General features: G+C 36.2%; 1 protein-coding gene across 1 annotated transcript; it reads right to left on the reverse strand.

The window, feature by feature from the left end:
• Window positions 1–15,918: 15,918 nt before the first annotated feature.
• On the reverse strand, window positions 15,919–23,387 carry LOC146998492 (protein FAM200C-like). Its single transcript, XM_085810181.1, has 3 exons — window positions 22,153–23,387; window positions 16,142–16,304; window positions 15,919–16,056 (listed from the first exon to the last, which is right to left on the reverse strand). Exons 1-3 carry the CDS (start codon window positions 23,385–23,387, stop codon window positions 15,919–15,921), a joined length of 1,536 nt encoding a protein of 511 aa, XP_085666307.1.
• Between the last annotated feature and the right edge of the window lie 1,010 nt (window positions 23,388–24,397).

The raw sequence follows: 24,397 nt of genomic DNA on the forward strand, positions 1-24,397 counted from the left end.
AAAAGGCAAACGCTATTCAGAAATTCTGATTCTCTCTCCCGAAGTCAGTGGAACTTCAACTTAAATGCTACTACTTCTCATTTGCATTAAACGCAATTCTAAAAACTCATTGTGGTAAGGAATTGTAAACTGAAGCTAGGAGAAATCGGAAAGGTGCATGAACTTAAAAATAATTGTTATAAGTTTATGATAAAGCATCTAAAATCTAGAGATGTCAATCGAAGCTACTTTGTGAGAATGTTGTCTTATGAACTGCACTCTGAGAAGACGGAAGTTGAAGAAGGATTGAAATTATTCCGAAATATACTTCCTCATCCATCTAAGCAGTATCATCGGCGACACAAGCGCTTATGATGGCTACAAAAACTTTCTTAAAAACCTGATCTAAAAATTAAGTTTCGAAGGTAGTCGTTGGTGAGAAATGATGGCATGAATAATGTAGGTCTTGCTAATGGTGGTGGGGGCTTGCACACCGCTCACGATTATCCTTCAGATATCTTACAGCTGACGACCTGCCTCCAGGCTGTTGCTGTTCGGGTAAACATAAGCATGTTGATCATATTTTGTTCACTGCACATGCAGCCAAACGAAAGTATCAATCAAAGTGATTTAAATGATTTTGTCTAGCTACTGCTTTTATCTTTTATACTTTATGGTGAATTAAATGGGTATAATCCTCTGTGGGGCAGCAGGGACACACAGAAACAAACAGAATATCTTTTAGAAGGCAATTCTTTCTTTTTATTAAATAATGGCGACGATACTTTCATCAGAGTATGAGAACATTCCATGACATTTATCTAGTCATTTGCTCTCCATTACACATGCTGTTATTATGTACTTTTAGTGTGAGTAGTGACAAATACACGAGTAATCCTTTTCCATCCTTCATTTCTCAACCAGAAGGTTGTAAGGTATATTTTAATTTTATAACAGTTATTTTATATTTTATGCTTCTTCCCTGTCTCTCCTAGCTTTAGCTTACAACTCCCTACCAGAAAGAGATTTTAGAATCGTGTTAAATGCAAATGAAAAGTAGAATAGTATTTCAGTCAAGTTCCACTGACTTCGCCCGAGAGAGATAGGATTCCTGAATAGCGCGCGTTTACCTTTGGGCTATGACTCTCTAAGCTGTTATTCGCTCTACCGTATTACGGATTTTTTTGATAGTTTCCCTGGCTAATTTAATATTACGGGCCAACTAGTTTAGAACTGTGTTAGCTTCGGCTGAATCTCTTTAGTTAGACATTAGTTAGTTCTTATTTCTTACATAGCCCAAGTGGAGGCTTTGCTGTACTCCTTAAAAAAGGAGCCGACTGTTAAATCTTTATTTGGAGCAAATAAATCGTAATTAGCCTTTTTAGTGAATTTACGTTTCTGTTCTTGGACTTAAGCGATTATTCGCTTGACAGTTCACTAGATTCCTCAACACTTAGTTTAATAGAATAAAAGTGAGGAACTCTATAAGGTATTTCTACTGAGTCTGTCAGAATGGAATATCTTTGCAGCCCACGCTTCTTTTACGTAAGAAGTTGTAAACTCGATTAGGAAAGCAGTTGCCGCTGTCACAGATATTATAATCCAAACAGTATAATGCTCAATTCCAAAGTTATCAAGCATCTTTCTTAAATATCCCAAAACTAATGGAACCCTATTGTAAGGATAATTTTCCACAGAAAATACATGTATGCATACTCTAGTTGCTATTATTTGACTTGATTTCGAGCAAAATTCTCTACTATATTTGCCGCCTTTTCGACTGAACTAACATAATCGTGTTTAGCACACAAATACAGTTCTTAAAAGTAGATGCGTACATCAACAAAAAGAAGATTCTTAACTGACATATTCTTGCCTGAGGAAAAGCGAAAGTATGCTAGCAACTTCGTACCCATATATAAACACACATAAAATAAACTTCTTTAAGAAATAAAATAAATTTATCTTTTGCTTTTGTGGTAGTCAGCCATGCTCTTTTCCACAAATCGCTTTTCGTAGCGCAGGTTTCTTTGTAACTGACTCGTTTCCCCGTCAGTGCAAGGATTCTGTTGGTACTGATCACAAAGATTTTTTTTCTTTTCACCGTCTTTGAAAATGCTTTTGTTTGCTACTCAGGTGGTTGCGATATCTCAGGGATCCTTCAACTTTGCCTTGTTGGCATGTTCCTTGTTCTTTTCTTCCTTCTCGTCTCTTTTCTATAGTTTTCCTTTTTATGCATCATACAACCTGGGTGTTTTCTCTTTTTATTTTCCATTTCCGGAATTCTTTTTTTCACTCTGCGGTCTTCCTTGTGACGCAGACGCTGCTCCTGAATCAACCGACCCTTCAGACAAGCCTGTATTTCTCATGTCAGGAGATACCTGTAATACAGCTCTTATAATAGCTAAGTCAGCCAGCTCATAATACTTTTTTTATCTGATCGACAGTAGCTCCTAGCGATTCTCCTCTTTTTAGTACAAAACTATTTTTCTGATTCTGTCGATTAACAGAGGGCTTTCGGATTTATTATAGGATTTCTCCACTTTTCCTGCTGGTGCAGAAGAAAGGGGATGTTTTATTTTTAAAACTTCATCTCCCACCTAAATCGGCCTCCCGCCTTTTCTTATCATAAAACTTTTGTTTTGCACAAGCGATAACTGACTTGCACGTTGCTTCATCCACTAATATTTGAATTGTCTGTGCAACTTAAATGTTGCTGGCATTTTTCAACAAAACAAAAGTTTATCGAGGGGAGTAATGGGCTTATTACAGAAAATAATTCAACTGGTGTTTTACCATGCTTAACGGATCTTAGTGAACAGGAGAGTTAGCTATCCTTGCGTTGATGGTAATTTCTTATATAACTTAGGATAATTTTATGTTTGTATCTATTTACCCGCTCTCAGATATATGATTGTGGTCGATAAGGGACCATTTTAAAATGCTTAATGTAAAATTTCGTACTCATTACCTCCCAAATTTTCATTTACGAGCTAAGGGCCATTACTCTGTATTAATACAAATTTATTTAAAAATGAATCTGCAACAATTTTTGCGGACGCCCTTTTGAGACGGAATTATTTCTACCTACTTCGAGAAATGATCAATAAATCAAGAGGATTATTTGTTTATTTTTTTCCACTATGTGGATAAAGACTTTGTAGGGTTTATATTTATTTTAACTAACATTTATTTTAAGCTATCTTTCCCGTCAAGCCTTTACTTTCCCCTAGAATTGTCAATGCCAGAGTATGTAAATCGTAATAGAACGCGCAGAGTATTCAAATTTTAGTAGAAGTAATTGAGTTTAAAGAGAAGGGAAGCGAGATTGTAAGTGTGCTTCTTGAATCACGAGCGTGAAGGTTGCTTGGTAGAAAATTTAAGAACCGCGCGTTTCGGCCTGTGTTCCTATTTCGACAGTTCGTTGAATCTTTCAAATTCTTAATCAGAAAGTTTGCTGAATCTCAGCTGTATCTTAGAACGCGGTTAAGTTAGTTACGATTATAGAGCCTCGTAGGTAGTGACTTCGTTATTTATTCATCCTGTCATTTATTTTTAGTTGCATTTTTGTCTATTTTGTTCAACCGCCGGGTCGGCGTAGTTTGTGAGCGTCAAGTGAACGCAACTGTGATTTCTAAAGTGAAATAAAAAGGGAGTTAAACCCTTCTTAAGAGTTTGTGTAATTTCCAGTTCATAGCAGTCACTACTACTGTTGCTGACAAGTTGGGGCCTCCCAACATCACAACTTAACAAATCATTCCTAGGTTTGCGTTAGGAAATGTGGCTTTTATAGTATTTAGGTACCTGGCAGAGTTATAATTAATATCGCTAATTGGTAAGTGTTACAGAATTGACATTTTCTCTCACAATTCTTTGCGGCTGTGGAAGATAGACTGATTCTCTTACTCTTTGAGGTGTTTTTCTCATGCCGATAAGGCGTGACAATGGTGCGTGATGCAGATCCTGTTAAATATTTAAATTGGCTTGGATAATTGGTCTAGTTATTACTTTTATTTATTCCCTTAATAAAACTAAATGATTACTGATGAGTTCTTAGTTTCCTAATTCGTGTTATGTCATGATTTTCAAAGTGAGCCTTTTAATAAGCATATTTTTATACTCTACTTGTAGTTCTGAAATAACTATTTGTTGTGAATTTAAATTTTTAAGTCAACGTAGCACTTTTAATTCTGTTCCGTCGTTATCTAGCTTAAATCAGATAGAGCATCTGTCACAGCATTTTCTTTCACAGAGATACGTTTAATTTTTAAAATATATTCTTGTAATCTAAGAGACCATCTTATGAAACTAGGCGATAAGAATATAGACGTAATATGACTGAATGGTCCGTGTAAATGGTAATGGGTTTCTTGTCAAAATAAACTCGAAATCTCTGAACGGCCAACAGGACTGCTAGCTTTTCCCTCTGGTTAGCGGTTTCATTTTTTTAAGTTTGATTAAGTATCTTCCTAAATTATACTACCGTTGGTTCGTCTTCCAGGAGTACGCTTCCTTTCTCTAAATCAGGTGCCTCTACGGCGATTTCTTACTTTCCGTGCACTTCAGGAAATCTCGAAACGGGGCTTTGATTAATTATGATTTATGGTTTTCATTAGTCGGGTTCACTCCCGCCGACTAAGTTTATCTAGACTATATCTTTTCTAAATTTTATAAGAGATCCGCTATGTGAGCAAAATCTTTAATGAAGGCTTTGTATTAGTTACCGAAGCCCAAAAATTATGCCAATTTCTTTGCCGTGTTAGATGGCAGATAAACTTTGATTGATGCTGTTTTTGCATCCTCCGTCTCTCTTCCCCACTCATATCGTACAGCCCAGGTACCGAAGTTCTTTGGTCGTGAATTTACATTTTGCAAGCAGTTATTTTTAAACCTACTTACTTTAAAAAAGAAAACATCTTGTGCAAATCCACAGTGTGCTCATCAATTTTGTTACTTATGACTATCATGTCATCTAAGTATATGAATGTTGATTGAACAAATACAGGTCTTAAGGACATCTCTAAATTGTATTAAAATGTATTAAGAAGGATAAATTATCCTTATCCTAAGCTAACGTACTCTTTTTTATGTTTGCGAAATTATTTTCCTGGGCCTCCTCGCTAGGAGATCTACTGGATATTATGGGTCCTTACGTCTCGTACGCTCATTGCTGCATGTTTCTTACACATTCGCCTCCATAAATTCTAAGCTCTACTCTCACAATAACTCGAAAAGTAGTTTCTCACAATACAGATTATCGCTAATGAACTTTCTCACTAAAGACCAGTAAGAATAGGCATGCTCGTTTGTTTTATAGGGTAATTTGTTTTCATGTGATACAATTTCGTTTCTGTGTCGTTTAAAACGCCCCTAACTCTACCATGCATATGTTTATTTAGGGTGAAAATACGCAGCCAGTTTCTCCTTTTTTTCCCCCTAAATTTAAAAATTGAAACATGTAAATTTAGTGCTGTTGGTTTCTTAAGACCCCTCTAAGGCTTCGATCCCCTATGCCGCGGTATACTTTGCTCACTCCCTATTTATGCCACCTCAAACCATATCGACTGTCTTCTATACAGCTATTGAGGAATTAGCGGGAATACTGCTCGTATATAAAAAGCAGCTAAAAGACGAACTCATGCACTTGGATTCTTCATAAAACTGCATCAATAAGTTTCACATTAGTTGTCTAAAAGGCAGTGACAGAAAAGAAATAATGCCTGAAATGAGGGGAAAACCTCATTTCAGAATTTTGGAACGAACAGAATGCATCCTTAAAAAGTTTAATGTGTGGTGGAATGTGGGATGCTAAGGGAATAATCCACTGGGGATTGCTTCCGCGTAACAAAATTATTAATGCTGACATGCCACCAATTGAAGAAAATTGATATTTAAGTGGCAAGTATTTCAACATGATATTTGGGGATTTCAAAGGACGATAACGCCAGACCACATACTTCTTTAATCACTCGGACAAAAGCTATTCGTCTTCGGTTTTACGTTTCACCTTATCCCTGGACTTTGCTCCTTCAGACAACCATGTTTTTTTTTCAATCGCAACAAAATTCCTTGGCCATTCAATCTTTGAATGATGTGCAAGATAAGAAAACAGCATTACAAAATATTTTTTTCTATTCTAAATCAGAAGATTTTAACCAGTCAGGAATGAATCTACTCAGAGCTTAATTTTTAAATTTAGAAATGCTGCAGCACTGTGGAAGGCCATAAGGAAAAAAGGAGAAAATAAATATATAAAATAACTTAGTGAAATAATTAAAGTAATAATCATTAACATAATTAAAGAGACTAGTAAATTATTAAATTAATGACGATTAAATAATAAAATAAAATACCAGATTTATCATTTGAGGCTCTAAATAGAATTACAATTTCGCTCAGTAACTAAGGAATAGTTCAGTCAGTTAAGTTCAGTTAATTTAAGCCATGAATATATAGCAAAATTGTAATATTTCAAGGGATGTTAAAGAAAAAAGACTATTCTTTTTCCAGCACACCAATGAAAAATGGTAAAATGTTCAAAGCGTCACTATTGGGAATAAAGAGAATGTGTGAGTGAGTGAGATTTTTGGACCAAAACCAAAGATGATTATAATGCGCCAAACATATGAGGTAGGATAATCTAATTTGATGAAATAAAAACAATTTCTTAGTAAAAAAGGTGGACGAGTGTACCAAATCCAGAGGATGAAGTCATAAAAGTGCACATTAAAATACCATACACAAGCTTTCAAAGTATATTAGATTAAGTAATAAAAGCCAGTCTCTTTTAAATAAAAAAATAAATTACAGTTGACCTCTCTTCCAATTAAACGGTCAAGAGCTAAGTCACAGCTATTAAAATATTTCTGACAAAGACTATTAAAACATGGACACTCAAAGTATGACGAACTAATAGACAAACATTACAATTTTAACAAACAGGCTCATTCTCAGCTTTCAGAAGGCAGTTATGTGTCACTCTAGTGGGACCAATTCTGAGGCGAGTCAAAAGAACTTCCTCCTTACGATTTCTAGTAAAATTCCAATGCTCAATTCTAGGCTTTACATTTCTCAACTTGTTTTGAAGTTGAACATCCCAAAGTTGCTGCCATTTTTTTCGGATCTTCTCTTTGACAACACAACAAATGTCTCTAAAAGTGGTGAAACTGAGGCAACTGGACAATTCAAGAGCATATTTCGCTGTGATATCTGCCAGCTTATTCCCCTTTATTTCCGCATGCCCAGGAACCCAGCAGTACAGAATTTCATATCCACGACTCGTTAAGTTTATATGAATCTTTAGAACATCCACTATTACTGGGTTTTGAGTTTTGGGAAAACCTTCTAATGATTTAAGCGCACTATAGGAGTCTGTATAAACTGCAAAAGGGACAACTGCTCGCGCCTCAGATAAAGTGATGGTTAGTTAGAGTCAACATACTGGCTCTGAACATGAGATGTCCTGAAAGCTCCAGAACAAATCCGCAGAGATTGATGGTGAACAGGATCTAGTTTTATCAATACTGATGACCGAGCGGATCCGTAAACCACTGAATCATAGTCCAGTCTAGAGCGGATAAGCGCTCTGTAAATGCGAAGCACAGAGCAACGCTCTGCACCCCAGGAGGTGATCGCCAAGACTTTTAAAATATTTAGTGTTTTTAAACACTTTTTTCTCAGGTTTAAAATATGAGAAAGGAAAAGTCAATTTTCGGTCGAACGTCACACCTAAAAATTTTACTTCAGGAGCAAATGGAATAACTGAACCATTCAGATTGTACAATTATTCCAGTTGCACCTGAATCTCAAGCTCAGGCTCAGGATGGAGACCTCGCTTCATACAAAAGTGAACGCGAAAAGTTTTCTGTTTCGAAAATGTAAATCCCTGTTTGTCTGGCCATTGTAACAGCTTTAAATAATATTAAAATCTTGTAGTTTAAATAATTTAAATAGATGAACATTAAGGTATTTGTGAATGGCAATATTTGAAACCAGACTCGAGTGCCTCGTGCGACTCTCGCACGAAGAATGTAATTTATTTTTAAATGTTAGAATATGTTTTCTCTTCTTGTTTGTATGTCACCATTTTTTGAGTGTTAAATAAAAGTTATTGCTGTGTTCCATCATTGGAAATGCTTCATATCGCCAAAGAAGTATTACAGTCTAATTATTTTGGAGGCACTGACCGAGATCGAATAATCGTGCGTATTTTTATTTTATTAGTTCATCACTGAGCATAATATTAGTGATATCAGATTATTACTTCCTGTTAATATTGAATTGCTTTATATTATTAATTCATCACTGAACGCAATATTAGCGATACCAGATTATTACTTCCTTTTAATATTGAATTGTCTTATTTTATTATCGTATTGGATATTATTTTTAATATTCATTTTAGTTGTCCAGACGGTAGATATATATATTGCTCTATGTTATTATTCCTATTTTAATCACAATTAATGTGGTAAAGAGAATGAACTTCATATAATTTAAATATTTCATTTTTGAGGTATACGTACTTAACAAAGTGCATTTAATTTCGTGATTCCTGACTGCATTAATTAATTAAAGTAATTGAATTGAGCTATTTTGAGGAAATATAAAGAACACAGTGTTCGTTAATTTTAAACATAAAAAAAAATGTCTTACTTGGGAAGAGCTCGTAAGGAAGATTTGCAAAATCTCGCGGCTGAACTGGGAGTTCATGTGACTGCAGATTTGAAAATAGTCGATTTAAAACAGAAAATTGTTGAAAGTAGAGATTATGATGAAGTATTCGTCAAAGGAGTCTTAGATACAATAATAGAAGAACGGAAAGAGAGGGAGAAAAGAGAAAAAGAGAGAGAGGAAAGAGAAGAACGGAAAGAGAAAGAGGAAAGGGAAAGAGAAGAACGCAGGAGACAGGAAGAAGCAGAAGAGCGGAGAAGGAACGAACAGTATGAATTAGAGAGATTAAGACTTGAAGCAGAGACAAAGTCCCAAAATACCGGACAGATCCGGCCGAAAACGGAGCTGCGTCACCTTATGCAGAAATTTGATGATAAGAAAGGAGATATCAGTCTATATTTGCTATTGTTTGAAAGGCAAGCAGAATGGGCTAAAATTGATAAAGAAGAATTTGTATCTCATTTACTAGGACTACTTTCTTACGAAGTATCCCAGTTAATAGCTAGAGAACACTCCGATAAAGCTAAAGACTATGAGCACGTGAAGAATTTATTGTTAAGACGGTTTAAACTAAGCCCAGAAAAGTTTAGGCAGAAATTTATGAAACATCAAAAGAGTACCGAATCTACATGGGTGGATTTCAATTATGAAATAGAAAATTATTGCAAAGAATGGGTGACTGGTCTAGGAGTTAAGACTTTTGATCAGTTGCTAGATTTGATGGTGCTTGACCAACTTAAACGTCGAGTTCCTCCTGAAATTCGAGATCATTTTATTGATGAATGGGTAGAGATGATTTCATCTAAAAAATTAGCTGAAAACCTTGATGCCTATGAAAACGTTTGCGGAAACTTTCAAAAAAGGCCTGTAGTGGATCGGCAGAAAGAAAGATACAATGCACTAACTCAAGGTAAATTGAGTTCAGATAATAAAAATAAAACTGAAAAAAAATTGTCATCAGGATTTAATTCGCAAAGCTGGTTTCATAGACCTAGAAGTCCACGTCCAGATGATAAATATGAAAAACGAAAAACGCCACAATGCTATCAGTGTGGGTCCTATCAACATTTAAGACCCCAATGTCCAAAACTTAAGAATAGTACTCAATCTCCTGCTAATCTTAACAGAATTAGTGCAAAACCAGAGGATAAATTTCTATTATCTTATACTAGTATGGGTTACGTAAATGGTCATAAAATTCCTATATTAAGGGATTCAGGTGCTAGTATTGATATAGTTTGTCGCAAATACATCACGCCGGAAATGCTGACAGGTGTAAATGTGTGGGTGCAACAGCCATTAGATTTGAATCCAACCTGTTTACCATTGGCTGAGATCGAACTAAATTGCGATCTTGGGCGAGTAATAACTAAGGCTGCCATTATTAGAAATGAACTCGACAAAGGAAGGTATTTATTAGGCAATCGAACTTTTGCACTGTTGAATAAACAAGGAAAGGAACCTGATAGTTGTCCTCACCAGGTTAATGCTGTCTCTACTAGAGCTCAAAAGAAAAGAGAAATAGCCGAAGAAAAGATCTTGGAACCGATGAAGGAAGAAAATAAAGCATCCAGAGATGTTTTTGAAGAAGAAGATAATTTACCGGAGCTAAATTCGGAAGATGAAACTCTCATGAAACTGGTGAACATTGACTCAGAAGAAATTGCACAACTTCAGCTTGCTGATAAGGAACTGTCTAAAATCATCCAAGAAGTTAAAGAAGGTACATGCAAAAATGAGAACTATAGTCTGACAGGAAAAGAACTTTTAGTTAAAAAAACGACGGATAAAATGGGCTTTAAAAGACAGCTTGTCGTTATACCTGAAAAACTCAAGCCGTCAATTATAAAGATGTGCCAAGAAGGAACTCCTGGTCATTTGGGTGTCAAAAAGACCAAAGACAGACTTGCTAGATATTTTTACTGGACGAGGTGTTACAAAGAAACTGAAGATTTTGTAAGAACCTGTGATGCTTGTCAGCGCGCTGGAAAAGGAAATGACAAAAAGAAGGCTCCAATGACATTAGTACCAGTAATTTCCGAAATATTCACTAAAATAAATGTCGATGCCGTTGGTCCGCTACCTATTTCAAAAACTGGAAAAAAATATATTATTACAGCTCTGTGTATGTCGTCCAAATATCCAGATGCTGTTGCGGTGACAGACATTTCTTCGCCATCTGTGATTGATGCTTTCTTACAGATTTTCAGTCGTATGGGTTTCCCAAAAGTGATCCAAACAGATCAGGGGACCTCTTTCGTCAGTGCTTTGACAGAGGAATTTTTGGAGCGTTTCGGCATTAAACATGTAAGAAGCTCTGTCTATCATCCGCAGAGTAATCCCGTTGAGCGATTCCATAGAACTCTAAAAAGGGTGTTAAGAGTCGTATGTATAGGAGCGACTTCGGATTGGGAGAATTATCTACCATCAGTTCTTTTTGCTCTCAGAACAGTCACACACGAAAGCACTGGTTTTACACCAGCAGAATTAGTTCATGGCAAAAACCTACGAACGCCAGTCACTTTACTTTATGAGCAGTGGCTAGAACCGATTGAAGAAAGTAATAATGTTGTCAGTTACGTTTTCGAACTTATTAATCGAATGAAGAAATGCCAAGACCTTGCCGTGGAAAACATGAAAGAAGCTCAATAACGGAGGAAAACATGGTACGATCGAAACGCAGTGAAAAGAGAATTTGCTAGAGGAGATTTAGTTCTTGTTTTATCAACGAATCGTCAAAATAAACTAGAAGTACAGTGGAAAGGACCTGGAAAAATAGAGCAGAAAATTTCAGAAACCAATTTGTAGGGTTTATATTTATTTTAACTAACATTTATTTTAAGTTTAAACTATCTTTCCTGTCAAGCCTTACTTTGCCCTGGAATTGCCAATGTCAGAATATGTAAATTTGAGTAGAACGCGCAAGGATTCAAATTATCAGCGGAAGTATTCTGAGTTAAATAGAAGGAAACGAGTTCGGTGTGATATTCTTACTTAGCGAGCGCGGAGGTAGTTAGCGAGAATTGAAGAACCCCGCGTTGCGGCCTATGTGCTTGGCGGGAAGTAGTGGTAATCTTTCCAGTGAGCTTCAAGTCTGCTGAATTAGCAGCGGTATTGTAAAACGCAGTGAGTTAGTTATTTTAGAGAGCCTCGTAGTTAGAATCTTGTCTTTACTTTCTTTTCAGGTTATTATTTTTATTTGACTGCCAAGTTGGCACAGTCTGTAAGCGTTAAGAGGACGCAATTGTAATTTATTACGTTGAATAAAAAGGGACTTAAACCCTTCACTAGGCTCTATCTTTTATACAAGTTTTCACAGTCACCTCTTGGTTGCGTGCAAGTTGGAGGCGCGCAACGTTATAAATTATATTGTAAGTTTCAAGGAACAAAATGATCCAAATCAAGTATATCACATTAACATGCTTAAACCATATTACAAAAGACCAGAAATGATTAATATGATAACTGAAGTGGAAGGAGACTTAGAAATGGACATTCCTCATTTACCTTCCAATCCAAGTATATTAAATTTCTCGGACATCATAGAGGAGAATGAACTCGATAAAAGGTTGAAACCCGAGCAAATAGAAGATTTACGAAAGATTCTTTGGAAATATTCTGGTTGTTTTTCAAATAATCCTGGACTAACAAACTTAGTTTGTCACGATATTGAACTATTAAATAACGAACCAATACAAATAAAGCCATACAGACTGTCACCTCGACAGACTGAAATTCTCAAAAAGGAAATCCAGAAAATGCTCGATCTTAAAATTATAGAGCCGGGAGAATCGGACTATACATCTCCCATGATTTTGATAGAATCTTCATCAAATGATCCTAGGCCTTGTATTGATTATCGTAAACTCAATGCTGTTACTAAAACTGAATATTATCCTTTGCCTAATATTGAAGAACGTATCGAAACTGTAGCAAAAGCAAAATATATTACCCTATTAGATTTATCTAGAGGCTACTGGCAAATTCCGTTAACAGAAAGAGCCCAAAGATATGCAACATTTGTAACTAGTTTTGGAAGTTTCAGGCCTCTACGTTTACCCTTTGGATTAAAAAATATATGCCCCATATTTTTTTAGCAAAGTTATGACTAAAGTCCTGGCTGGATGCGAAGGATTTGCTGTACCATACCTGGATGACATTGCCATTTACTCAGAAAACTGGGAAGAGCACCTTAAAAACCTAACTTCTGTTCTAGAGAGAATACAGAAAGCAAACTTACGACTAAAACCATCAAAATGTAAATTTGCACAAGATCAAGAGAGATACCTAGGCCATGTCGTGGGACAAGGACAACGAACCCCGGATGAAGTAAAGATCCTGGCTGTGAAGGAGTATCCTACACCTAAAACCAAAACAGAAGTACGTGCTTTCTTAGGACTGGTAGGGTATTATCGCCAGTACATACCGAGATTTTCAGAAATTGCTTCACCTCTCACGGACGCTTTGAAGGGGTTAACAAAAAAAGGAAATATACAATGGTCTGAAGTATGTGACAGAGCTTTTAAAAATTTAAAAGAGTTGCTATGCAGGAAACCAATTCTGTATGCTCCCGACTTTGATAAAAGGTTTATTATACAAACCGATGCCTCAGACAATGGCATGGGTATAGTACTATGCCAATTAGATGATGAACAACATGAACATCCTACCTTGTATATAAGCAAAAAATTTACTAAATTTGAAAAGAATTATTGTACTACTGAAAAGGAGTGCGCTGCTATCATCTACGCTATCAAGAAATTACATTTTTATCTGGATGGTCAGCAAGAATTTTTGATTCAAACTGATCATAACCCTTTGGTCTGGCTACAATCCAACGCCAAATGTAACTCTAGATTGATGCGCTGGGCACTCTCATTACAACCTTATAATTTTAAGGTCATTCATCGCAAAGGAATTTTGCACAAGAACGTAGATGTTCTGAGTAGAATTAAGTAATATAAATATATAATAAGAGTATATACTAATTTAATAAGAGTATGTAACCACGTTTAGAATTTATTTTATTATTTAATGTATGCTCAACTGATGTATTTGAACGATCTCCATTTCTTTTTATTTAAATGTGGTGTAAAAGTATTTATTTAAAACTTAAAATCTTTGGCCTGAAATTTGTAAATTTATAAGAGAAATTACCTTTACTCTTTAAGCAATTTAGCAAGCCGAGCTTATAAACTTTCGAATTTTACAGAACTTTTCCCTTCGGCAAAAGTCTCTCCGTTGGGGAAGAGGTTGTAACAGCTTTAAATAATATTAAAATCTTGTAGTTTAAATAATTTAAATAGATGAACATTAAGGTATTTGTGAATGGCAATATTTGAAACCAGACTCGAGTGCCTCGTGCGACTCTCGCACGAAGAATGTAATTTATTTTTAAATGTTAGAATATGTTTTCTCTTCTTGTTTGTATGTCACCATTTTTTTGAGTGTTAAATAAAAGTTATTGCTGTGTTCCATCATTGGAGTTGCTTCATATCGCCAAAGAAGTATTACACCATTTTTGGATCTTATTCAGAGCGATCTGCAATTGCCTCTCTACATATCTCATGTATGCCTCTCGACAGCTAATCTGCAGATCATCAATATAAAGAGATCCCAAGATGGTGGGAGGAAGTTCTTTTAATACAGAGTTTATTTTTAAGCTGAACAGGGTTACACTAAGCATACAGCCTTGAGGCACACCCTTTTTCTGTTCAGAAACATCAGACAAAACAGAGCCGATCCTAACTTGAAAAGTTCTAGGGTTCAAGGAATTCGGAATGAAAATTGGTAGGTTGACGCTCAAGCCACTGTCGTGAAGATGCCGAAGTATACCGTATCTCCATGCCTTATCACAAGCTTTCTCAATGTCGAAGAATACTGAGGCAAGGTTACTTCTTCTTACAAAAGCTTTTCGAATCGATGTCTCTAAAAGGAGCATGTTATCTACGGTTGTTCTCCCCTTTCGAAAACCGCTTTGATAAGGCGATATGATATTTTTTTTCCAAGAAGTAGACTAGGCTGCTGTTTACCATTTTTCCAAACAGCTTGCATGCGCAACTCGTAAGTGCAATTGGCCGATAATTGGAGGGTTTCCTTGGATCTTTCCCTGGCATAGCAATAGGAATTACAACAGTTCTCCTCCATGCCCTGGGGAAAATACGCTCCTTTCACACCCTATTGTAAAGAGTTACAAGGGCAGTCAGTGACTTACAGGACAGATGTTTCAGTATTTCGTAATTCACGCCATCAAGACCCGGAGAAGACCTATGTGTCCGCAACAAAGCTCTCCTTAATTCAAGCATAGTAAAGTCTTTATTATAAGGCTTATATTTGGAAAAGTTGAATGCCATGAGATTCCTTTCAGAGCGCTGCTTGATAGAGAGAAATACAGGTGAATAGTTTCTGCTGGAAGAAACGGCAGCAAATGTCTCACCAATAGCATTCGCAATTTCTCCTATGGAGCTAATCACTCGGCCATCTTTTTCCAAAAAGGAAAGTGAGTGGTCTTTATATATCCCGCATGCTTTTTTTAACTCTTTCCCAAACCCGCTTACTAGGCGTAGAGGATGTTATTGATGACACATATGTAATCCAAGAATTCCTTGCTCTGCCTTCTTACTTTTCGCGCACTTGCTTTTTAAATGCTATGAGGTTTCGTAAAGTAGGGTATCTGCGAAAAATTTCCCATGCTTTTTTCTGTTTCTTCAGTGCTTCATGACAGTCACGATTCCAACCATGGTTCCGAATATTTTAGTATTTTTTCTGATGCTCTAGGAATGGAGAGTATAGCTGCCTGAGTAATGGCAGTTGTAACTGCTTCCACTGCATCATCGATATGCACCAATTGAAGAAAATTGATATTTAAGTGGCAAGTATTTCAACATGATATTTGGGGATTTCAGACGATAACGCCAGACCACATACTGCTTTAATTACTCGGACAAAAGCTATTCGTCTTCGGTTGGTACGTTTCACCTTATCCCTGGACTTTGCTCCTTCAGACTCTGTGAGGTCTGCAGAGGAAGAGAAGAGTTCCCAGTCTGTCCTATCAAGTATAAACCGAGGGAATGTTGACATGGGGTTTGCTCCTCCACGTACAACAAATACAAAATTGGGATAATGATCGCTGTTGTAAAGATCATTCTCAACATTGAAAGTGTAAAATGGCAACAAAGATGGTGAACAGATGGCAAGATCGACAGCGTGAAATGGCCTTGTAGGTTCATGGAAGTATGCGTCCTGCCCATTAATCAGGAGACAAAGTCAATGACCTTGGATCATCTGCTCAATTCGTCTTCTTCGAGAATTGGTGTCTTTACTACCGCATAGCAAACTATGGCCATTAAAATCCCCTGCCATGATAAAAAGCTCAGGCAGCTGCTGTATGAGGTCATTTAAATGCTGTTGAACAACGTGCTCATTTGGAGGCAAATAAAGAGAAACGACTGAAACTACAATATGAAAATTTAACCCGTTTAGCGACAACTTGGAGGGATGTTGTCAAAGGAAGTGCATCTGATGGATGGTTAAGTGAGGTGATTAGACCTACACCTCCACTGGCACGTCCACATGCAAGATTATCTTTCCTGAGAAACCAAAACCTCCGAAATTTTGCTTCTTGTTCCGTTTCAGGTTTGTCTCCTGTATAGCTAAGCACACAGGGTGATGAGTATTGACTATACTTTTGATGTCAAGCAAATTTCGGTGGAAGCAGCGGAAGTTCCATGACACAAGGGTGGCCATTATGATTTATGTTTGTTCTTTCTGTGCTGCTGTTTTGTTTTTTCGTGGAAGTAGATGCTTGGGAACGTCTATCCCCTCTTCTACTTTTATACTATTTGAATCTAAAGCTTCAGATGCCATATCATCAAATGAGCTATTGCTAAGGCTTCTATTTTTGCTAACATTTTTTGGAGGGGCATTTTTGGGTTTACTCTGGATTAATATTTTTTTTTCAGACATGAGTTGGGGTTTCCTTTTTCTTGCTTGCAATCTGCTGCGTTTTATTTGGTGGAGTCTGTACATTTATTGAAGTTTAGGTGGCAATGGTACGTGTTGCTTTAACGGCACTAGCATATGATATATTTGGATGAAGCTGTGCGCTTTGAACCAGCCTTCTGGCTTCTGCATAAGAGATGTTCCTAGTGACTTTTACCGTCGGTTTATTTTTCTATTTTCCATTTCGGACACGACCGAGAAAATGCTGGATGCAATTTATACACAAGGCCATAGCAGTGCAATTATCACTATCGTGACCAACCAACGAGCATCGAGCACACGTCAAGTTGACACGACAGGCTGTCATAGAGTGACCAAACCGCTGGCATTGGAAGCATTGCATTGGGTTAGGAATATATGGTCTTACGGGGCAGTTTAGATACCCAGCCTTTATATTCTTCGGCAGATCAGGTGATTTGAAGGTCAGGATCCCGTGTTTCGTGTCAATCAACTGGCTTTCCTTTCGCATCTTGATCCGCCTAGCACCACAGTTATTTTGGTTAGCTAACTCTGAGAGGAACTCTTCATCTGAAACACACAGAAGGTCGATCTCCGAAATCACACCTCTACAGGAATTAAGTGTTTTGTGCTCTGGCACAGTTATAGATACCTGTCCAAGTTTGGTTTGACATAAAAGTGAAGCAGACTGGGCGGCCGAAACAGTATCAATAAGCAGGTCTCCAGAACGGAGGCGCTTTATATTCCTTGGCTCACCTATGCATGGATGAATGTATTAGCTTACCAGGAAAGAAGACATCTTTTTCAATTCTCCAGAGGCATTGGAAACAACAAAGCGCGGACCATCAGTAGTTTCTTTGGCATTTGCATCGGTACGGATTTTCTTGCTAATGGATTTGTCAATAATTTCGATATCTTGATTGGTTTCATTTGACTCAGGTTTTTTTAATATAAAAAGAGAAGTCATGATTAAAAGAGAAAAGATTTGGGACCAACGTCCTCGCCCACCACAGAGCCCAACAAGGGAACACAGATTCCTGTGTTAGGAGTAGGCAGACCTATACGCATTCTGAAGCCCCCACAGTCAGCTCTCCCGGAAGCTTATCCCCAAGCCACTGTCCTTAAAAGCGAGTGACCAGCCGACTGACACTAGCGGGGACAACTAAGTGCCTCCCGTTTCAGTCTGAAGCAGAGGCCCAAGCAGTGTCTGGGGGACAGTACCTCGCCCCTCAACTACCAGGACCCTTCTTTCTAGCCTTACGGATAAGAACGCGCGGCAAACGCGCAGGCGGTTTTCTCTCAGGGAGAAACTAGAAACAAAAAGATGCATTAGAATCTCACTTTGAGCCCAAACCTCCGAAAAGGAAAAACACAAGGGCAGAAGAAAAGAAATAAGCACAGATAAGAAGAGATGGAAAAGAAAGGAGGAAAGATCACTAGGGCTCCAGGATCGTGACCCCCGTCTCACCAAGAAGATGATCACCTGAAGGGCTAGAATACCTCGGGATTGCCACACCCGTAATCACAAAAATGAGCCCCTGAGGGGAATAAAGATAATGCTTGACACAGTATGAGAGTATAGAATAAAAATTTAATGGTGATGTATAGGTATTAAAACAAACAGAAAGAAGAGACCAATACCTTGTTGATATAATCCTCCCTGACACAGAATATGACAGGGGTAACAATTCTCTCTGAATTCGAGGTTTGATCTGCAAGGTGAAAACAGCTCTAAAATTCTGTACAAGTTACAGTTTTATATTCTGTATAAGTACAAATTTTTGTGTAGTTACAGTCTCCGCTGCAAAAAGTCTGCAGGTGCTCTTTTTCATGGGAAGTCACTAAAGTCGGACGTTCACAGCTAGACTGATTACTTCTAACACTTTCAGGAAGGAAAATTTTAGTCGCTATCCTAAATTCATTACACTTCCTGCAGAAAAAGCATTTGACATGGAGGGCTTTTCTTTTCGTTAAAAGTTTCAAACTCCTTCAAAGGGTTTGTTTCCTAGGGAAAGACAGGCATGCATTCAGAAGTTAGAATCGATTTGTAAGGTATACTTAGCAGTCAAAAATAATCTGAAAAGATTCAGATTTCAAAGGTCACCCAAAGGGTTCTTAAAGTTTTTTACGCTCTCGCTGAGCTCGCAGTTTAACAGTCTGCTGTTACACTCACTCCTACTAGCCCATTTTTTTGTCATTTTATTATTAAGCATCATTTTCTTCTCACTTACACCATAATGTTTTGTGTGCTTAATTTCTTAATAAAATATCTTGACCTTCGCTCTTACACCACAAAAAATTAATTTGGGTAGCAAAATCACAAAATATTTGAAAACAACATATCTTTAGAATTTCTGATATACAGTCTTGTGAGCTGGAGACAACAATGTTGTAATCCGCACCGTGTTACCACTGTTTATTTGGAAATTGTTGTGTTTTGTTAATTAAAAATTCGTTCAAGTTTTAAAAAATATGAAATGGACATTAAAACAAATTCCAAATTCAGGCTTTCAAGTGCCCATGTTTGGATGGAGGACTATGCTATTCAGAATTAGATGGCTCTGAGTTCCGTTGTCTATTCGCTATTTTCACAATGAGAGAAACATGTGTTTCAAATTATTATAAGACTGAGAGGACTCGACATCAAATAGCTTTTAAAAATGTAATTTTTAATATGTACACTATTTACATATCATTAATTACAGCATTCGGTGATTCAGTATAACATTGATTAATCAAGATCTATATTTTTCACAATCGAAAATCGAAATTTTTTAATTAGGAACCGAAGTGTTCCTAATCAAATAGTGTGCGAAGCATCTATATCTTCTTCTACCGCGCTGCCGGTGGAGAGTCTCTGGAAATTCAGAAGGCACGTCGCGTTTAACACGCGACGCTAGCGCCATCTATCAATTAATCAAAATAATTTCCACACACTCACCACCTGAATTAACTCTGTCAAGAGTTCACATTAATCTAACAACGATCAAATTTATAACAATAATTATTTTATCATATAATTATAAAACAATTAATAAGCATATTAAATGAATAGAATATATAGTCAAACTATAATCATTATACTAAATTCTAGAAAAGGTATGTTATCATCAAATATAATTTGACACTACTTCAGTAAATCTAAAATTTTCTTAATCTAATCATATGAAACTAAACTAGAAAAATAAACAATTGCATAAAACATATTTAATCTTTTTCATATTATTAAACAATAAAAAAGGTTTTTAAAGTTCTAAAGGATAGAATAATTGAACTGGTAGTCTTATTAGTGTTCCATCAGCAGTTTTTAGTTTACAAGAACGAACTTTCTTGTCATGACCACGAAAAACGTTTATCACCCTGCCACTGTTCCACAAAAGTTTGCAATTGTTGTTACCTTCGATTAATACAACTTTTAGATCCTCATAAACGTTAGAATTTTTTAATTGATGAGTTGTCCGAAGATCCATTAAATATTGTTTTTTCCATTTAGTCCACAATTGTCTAACAAATAAATCTTGATAAATCTTTCTTTTTGTCAGATAGGACTTGGTAGAGCCATCTTTAACAATGGAGTTAAAGTTGATAGATAGTATGGACTCTTTGTTTCCGAAAATCAAGAAATTGACTGGATTCAATGGCAATGGCTCCTTGTGGTCATTGTATACATAGGTCAAAGGACGAGAATTCAAAACAGCTTCCATTTCTGTTAAAACCGTTGACAATTCTTCAATCGTTAGTAAAACTTTACCGAGAATCTTTCTTAACCCATTAGCCGCTGGTGTTGCGTTGACGCAACGGTCAAAATAAATGCGTATATAAATATAACTACCTAAGATATTTTATACCAGCAGATGATTTTGTGTAGGGAATATTATGAAGATTATTTCTGTAAAAAAATATTTGCCTTCAACAATCAATTTGTTTATAATAATTAATCTCATACTTTAAGCAAAATTTAAGCAAAATTTTCGACCGGGTATTTTTGCTGAAAATATTTAACGGAAGAATCGCCGTCTTTATGAGTGATCTATTTTTAGTCAAAGCCACCGTTTATCCGAACATTACATCAGTCAGATGTTTATATTTGTGTTGGGAAGGAAGAAAAAACAGGTGTTGCGTTGACGCAACGTCAGCAGGAAACGGGTAGTCAGTCTCCTTTTTCACTCATTCATTTCGATGTTCTGGTTCATGTTCTGGTTGTTCTGATGTTGCATTTCCAAATACATAAGTTCTCAAATAATTAAATTTTTCGATCTTCCAAAGCGTAACATTATCATGAATAGTGACCTTGAATGAATTTTAAAAATTCATCCAATCGTTATAGTCTCCGGAAAAATTGCGAATTAACAGTTTGGGCAATTTCACATTATTTTCAATCTGTATTTTGGTTTCAACTTCTGTAGATGAATTATTTAAATTCGTGTTGATATTTTGAGTATTGTATTTCCTTAAATAACGGTTGATTTTAGACTTCGTTTTTATTATTTTAGCGTTATATTCCATAGAAGTGTTAATATCTGACCCTAATTTTGATTCACCTTCAATTAAATTTTGTATTTTTTATTTAAATCATGTAGTTCCGTTTCTTTATTATTTAACAGTTCCAAACAATTTTCTAACTCTTCTTGTTTTTCTTCTTTTAAATGCTCATGTACATTTTTAATAATTTGAGTTACAGAAGCACGTACATGTGCTCGATTCTTATTTAGTATCTTCTGTTCCATTTCAATAAATTATCAAAGGATGCTTACCGTGAGTAGTCTTCGCTTACAAAGCTAATCCAAGAGGCGAAAAACACAAAATTTCAAATTAATCAGATTCTTTACCGTAGCGGATGCACCATTTGAAACGAAAGGTTCTAGATCAAATTCGAATCACTCATAATCCAAAATGAGATGCATGGCCCGGAAGGTTTTACATAACTTTTAATTAAACTTAATATTTACATATATACAATGTAGGCTAAAATGCCTGAATCGAATATTAAGGCTCAAAAAGCAAGAAATGAATAGTTCCATCAAAGAATCTAAATCGAATTATTGCGTAGTGCAGTGTTTCTCAAACTTATTTCTTCTACCGCCCCCTTTGAAAATCAATTATTTTTCATCGCCCCCATTTTTTATACACTCCTAAAACTTAAAAACCACAATTTCATTACTTTAATTAATTTAGTTATAGTGTGCTATATTAGTCGGTTCTGGTGTTTAAACTTACATTCTAAACTAGACAATTTTACCAGTGAGAGCAATTAAAACGCAATTTTATAATATTAATAATATATTTTAATCAAATTAAAAGAAACAATATGGATAGGTAATCAATTTTAGTTTTTAAACTAATCTAATGAGATGGATGAATTTGATGATTTTTAACAAGTTTGTTGATATTAGATCGTAAGTCAAAAACAGTCGTAAGTCGCCGCGTTTGGTAACTTGCAAATGATTTCTCTTTTTAGTAAGCAGCGTTGTCACAGCGCTAAATCCACGCTCACACAAATATGACGATGAGAATGATATCAAAAATTGTTGAACGATCGACCACAATCCAGGGTACAACTGAGGAATTGACTTTTGTAGCCAAAATTGTTGGTAGCCATTTTTAAATTTGCTTTTTATTTCCTCGTTCTTTGTCAGTTCTATAAGTTCTTCTTCCAGCTGGGGTGATATTGCTATGCTGACTTTTGAAAAAGGATCTAACACCCAGTCTCGTATTTCCAATTTCAAAATGTCCTGGAATCTTTCAATGAAATCACTGTGAAGATTTTCCAAATGTTGGCAGTAGACGAGCAAGTCGTCGTTGTTGCAGGATACTGATAAATTGGGAAAATTATGGAACTCACGTCTGCCGATATTCTTCTTGTGTAAGAGCAGCTTGGCTACGAAAGCAGCGACGATAATTTTTGTTTTTATTAAGTTCAAGTCATCGCCTTGAAGTTGGAGATTCATATCATTAAACAATGTATAAAGGTCTGTCAGGTATGCGATATCATTCTTTGATGTGATGAGGTTTTCGCGCAATGCTGTGTCTTTGTTTTCCAAGAACTCTATGACAGAGTCAAACAGATTGTAAAAACGAGTCAGACAATTTCCTTTTGATAGCCAACTCACTTCTGTGTGAAAGATCAATCTGTTGGAATCTTCATCATTAGCAACATAAAGCTGATTAAATAATCTGTGATTTAAAGAGTTGTTTCGGATTTTATTGACTGCTCTGATGACATGTTGCAATGATTGAAACAGTCGTTCACTTAAATTTCTAGCAACTAAATGCTGTCGATGTATAACGCAATGTACAGCAATCACATCAAGAATTTTGTTTTTTAAGTACGACATGAAGCCTTTTTGAGACCCTGTCATAGCTGGAGCACCATCTGTAGCAACTGATATAATATTCTTCAAGGGAATTCCTTTTTCATCACAAAACTTTTCCAGTGTTTTAAATATGGTTTCTCCTTTTGTGTCTGTCTCTAAATTTCTAGCAAATAAAAGTTCTTGACATATTTTTTCATCTTTAATGAACCTCACGTAAGACAACAACAATGCTTCATTAGTTGGTAAAGTGGACTCATCCAACTGAATTGAAAATTGACTAGTCTTCAGATGATTGCACAATGACTCTTCAATGTTTTCAGCCATTTCATCAGTTCGTCTTTGCACAGAATTATTGCTCAAAGGAATTTTTCGAATTATATCTGCCGCCGGTTTATGGAGCACAGTAGTTATAACTTCTTTTATCGCCGGCAAAATTAACGTTTCACTACGCCCGTAGTGCATTGAATTCTACCTTCAACAAGAATATTTTTTTAAGTCACGTGTTCAGAAGGGGAAGCGTCAAGTAAGCCAATAGATGGACTTCTAACGCCATCTCTTGGCGATATCAAAGAATATTCCTTAACACCTTCTTTAATCCATAATTCGCGCAGTTCTTGAGAATTGGTATGCCCTTTATGTAAAATCATACTAGCATCTCTAAAAATGCTGACGCATTCTAAATTAGTATTAAAAGCAAGCTCAACGTTTTAGTGTCCTCCAATGATGTCATCTACATAAATATGATCATTTAGAAATTTTCAAGTGGCAGGGTAGGATTTTTTCATATTGTTTGAAATGGTGTTTAATGGTCGCAGTCAATAAAAACGGACTGCTAATTATGCCAAACAACACACGAGTGGGTCGGTAAGTTATGAAATCTTGTGGATCATGGAATGAGTTTTTAGTAAACAGAAAACGTGTTATATCTCTGTCTTTCTCATCTACTTCTCTCTGTAGAAAGGTCTGCTTTATGTCACTTGTGAATGCTACAGGATGAAGCCTGAAGGCCAGAAGAAGTTCAAAAATGTCAGGATACAAATTTGGACCAATATGTAAGCAGTCATTCAAAGAAATTTCACCAGGTCCGTGTGAAGGCGATACGTAGCTTACTAGTAGTTCGATCACTTAGAATGATTTCTCTGTGAGGCAAATAAAATGTGATTTGAGTTTCACTATCAACAGTATCTGGAACTAGTTCAATGATGCTTTGTTGTAAATAATCCTGTAGAACTGTTTGGTACGAATAAAAAAGATCGGAGCTATTCTAAAATCACTTTACAAGTTTCTCGAATCATTTCAGCGCAATCGCTTTATTATCATGTAACTCATATTTTCTATCAGACTTTCATGGCACCCTAATCTTGTAACTAGAATTTTTGTATAAAATTTGCGATTCGAATTTTTCCACTATAGTATTGTCTAATGGGTCGGCTGATTCATTTTCTGGTTTCATACCTAAACTTTGAAGCTTC

This window comes from Stegodyphus dumicola, chromosome 2 (assembly GCF_044657685.1).
Source record: "Stegodyphus dumicola isolate Sdum_Otavi_A_Nest chromosome 2, ASM4465768v1".
Taxonomy (NCBI): Eukaryota; Metazoa; Arthropoda; class Arachnida; order Araneae; family Eresidae; genus Stegodyphus; species Stegodyphus dumicola.

Excerpts from the sequence above, each read along its gene's own strand:
- LOC146998492 (XM_085810181.1), bottom strand. The coding sequence starts at position 23,387 with ATGCACTACGGGCGTAGTGAAACGTTAATTTTGCCGGCGATAAAAGAA. Across the intron at positions 16,305-22,152 it reads CAGTTGTACCCTGGATTGTG|CTATACAGGAGACAAACCTG; the intron begins GTCGATCGTTCA and ends CTGTGTGCTTAG. Across the intron at positions 16,057-16,141 it reads CTTTGACAACATCCCTCCAA|CATTTAAATGACCTCATACA; the intron begins GTTGTCGCTAAA and ends GTTGTTCAACAG.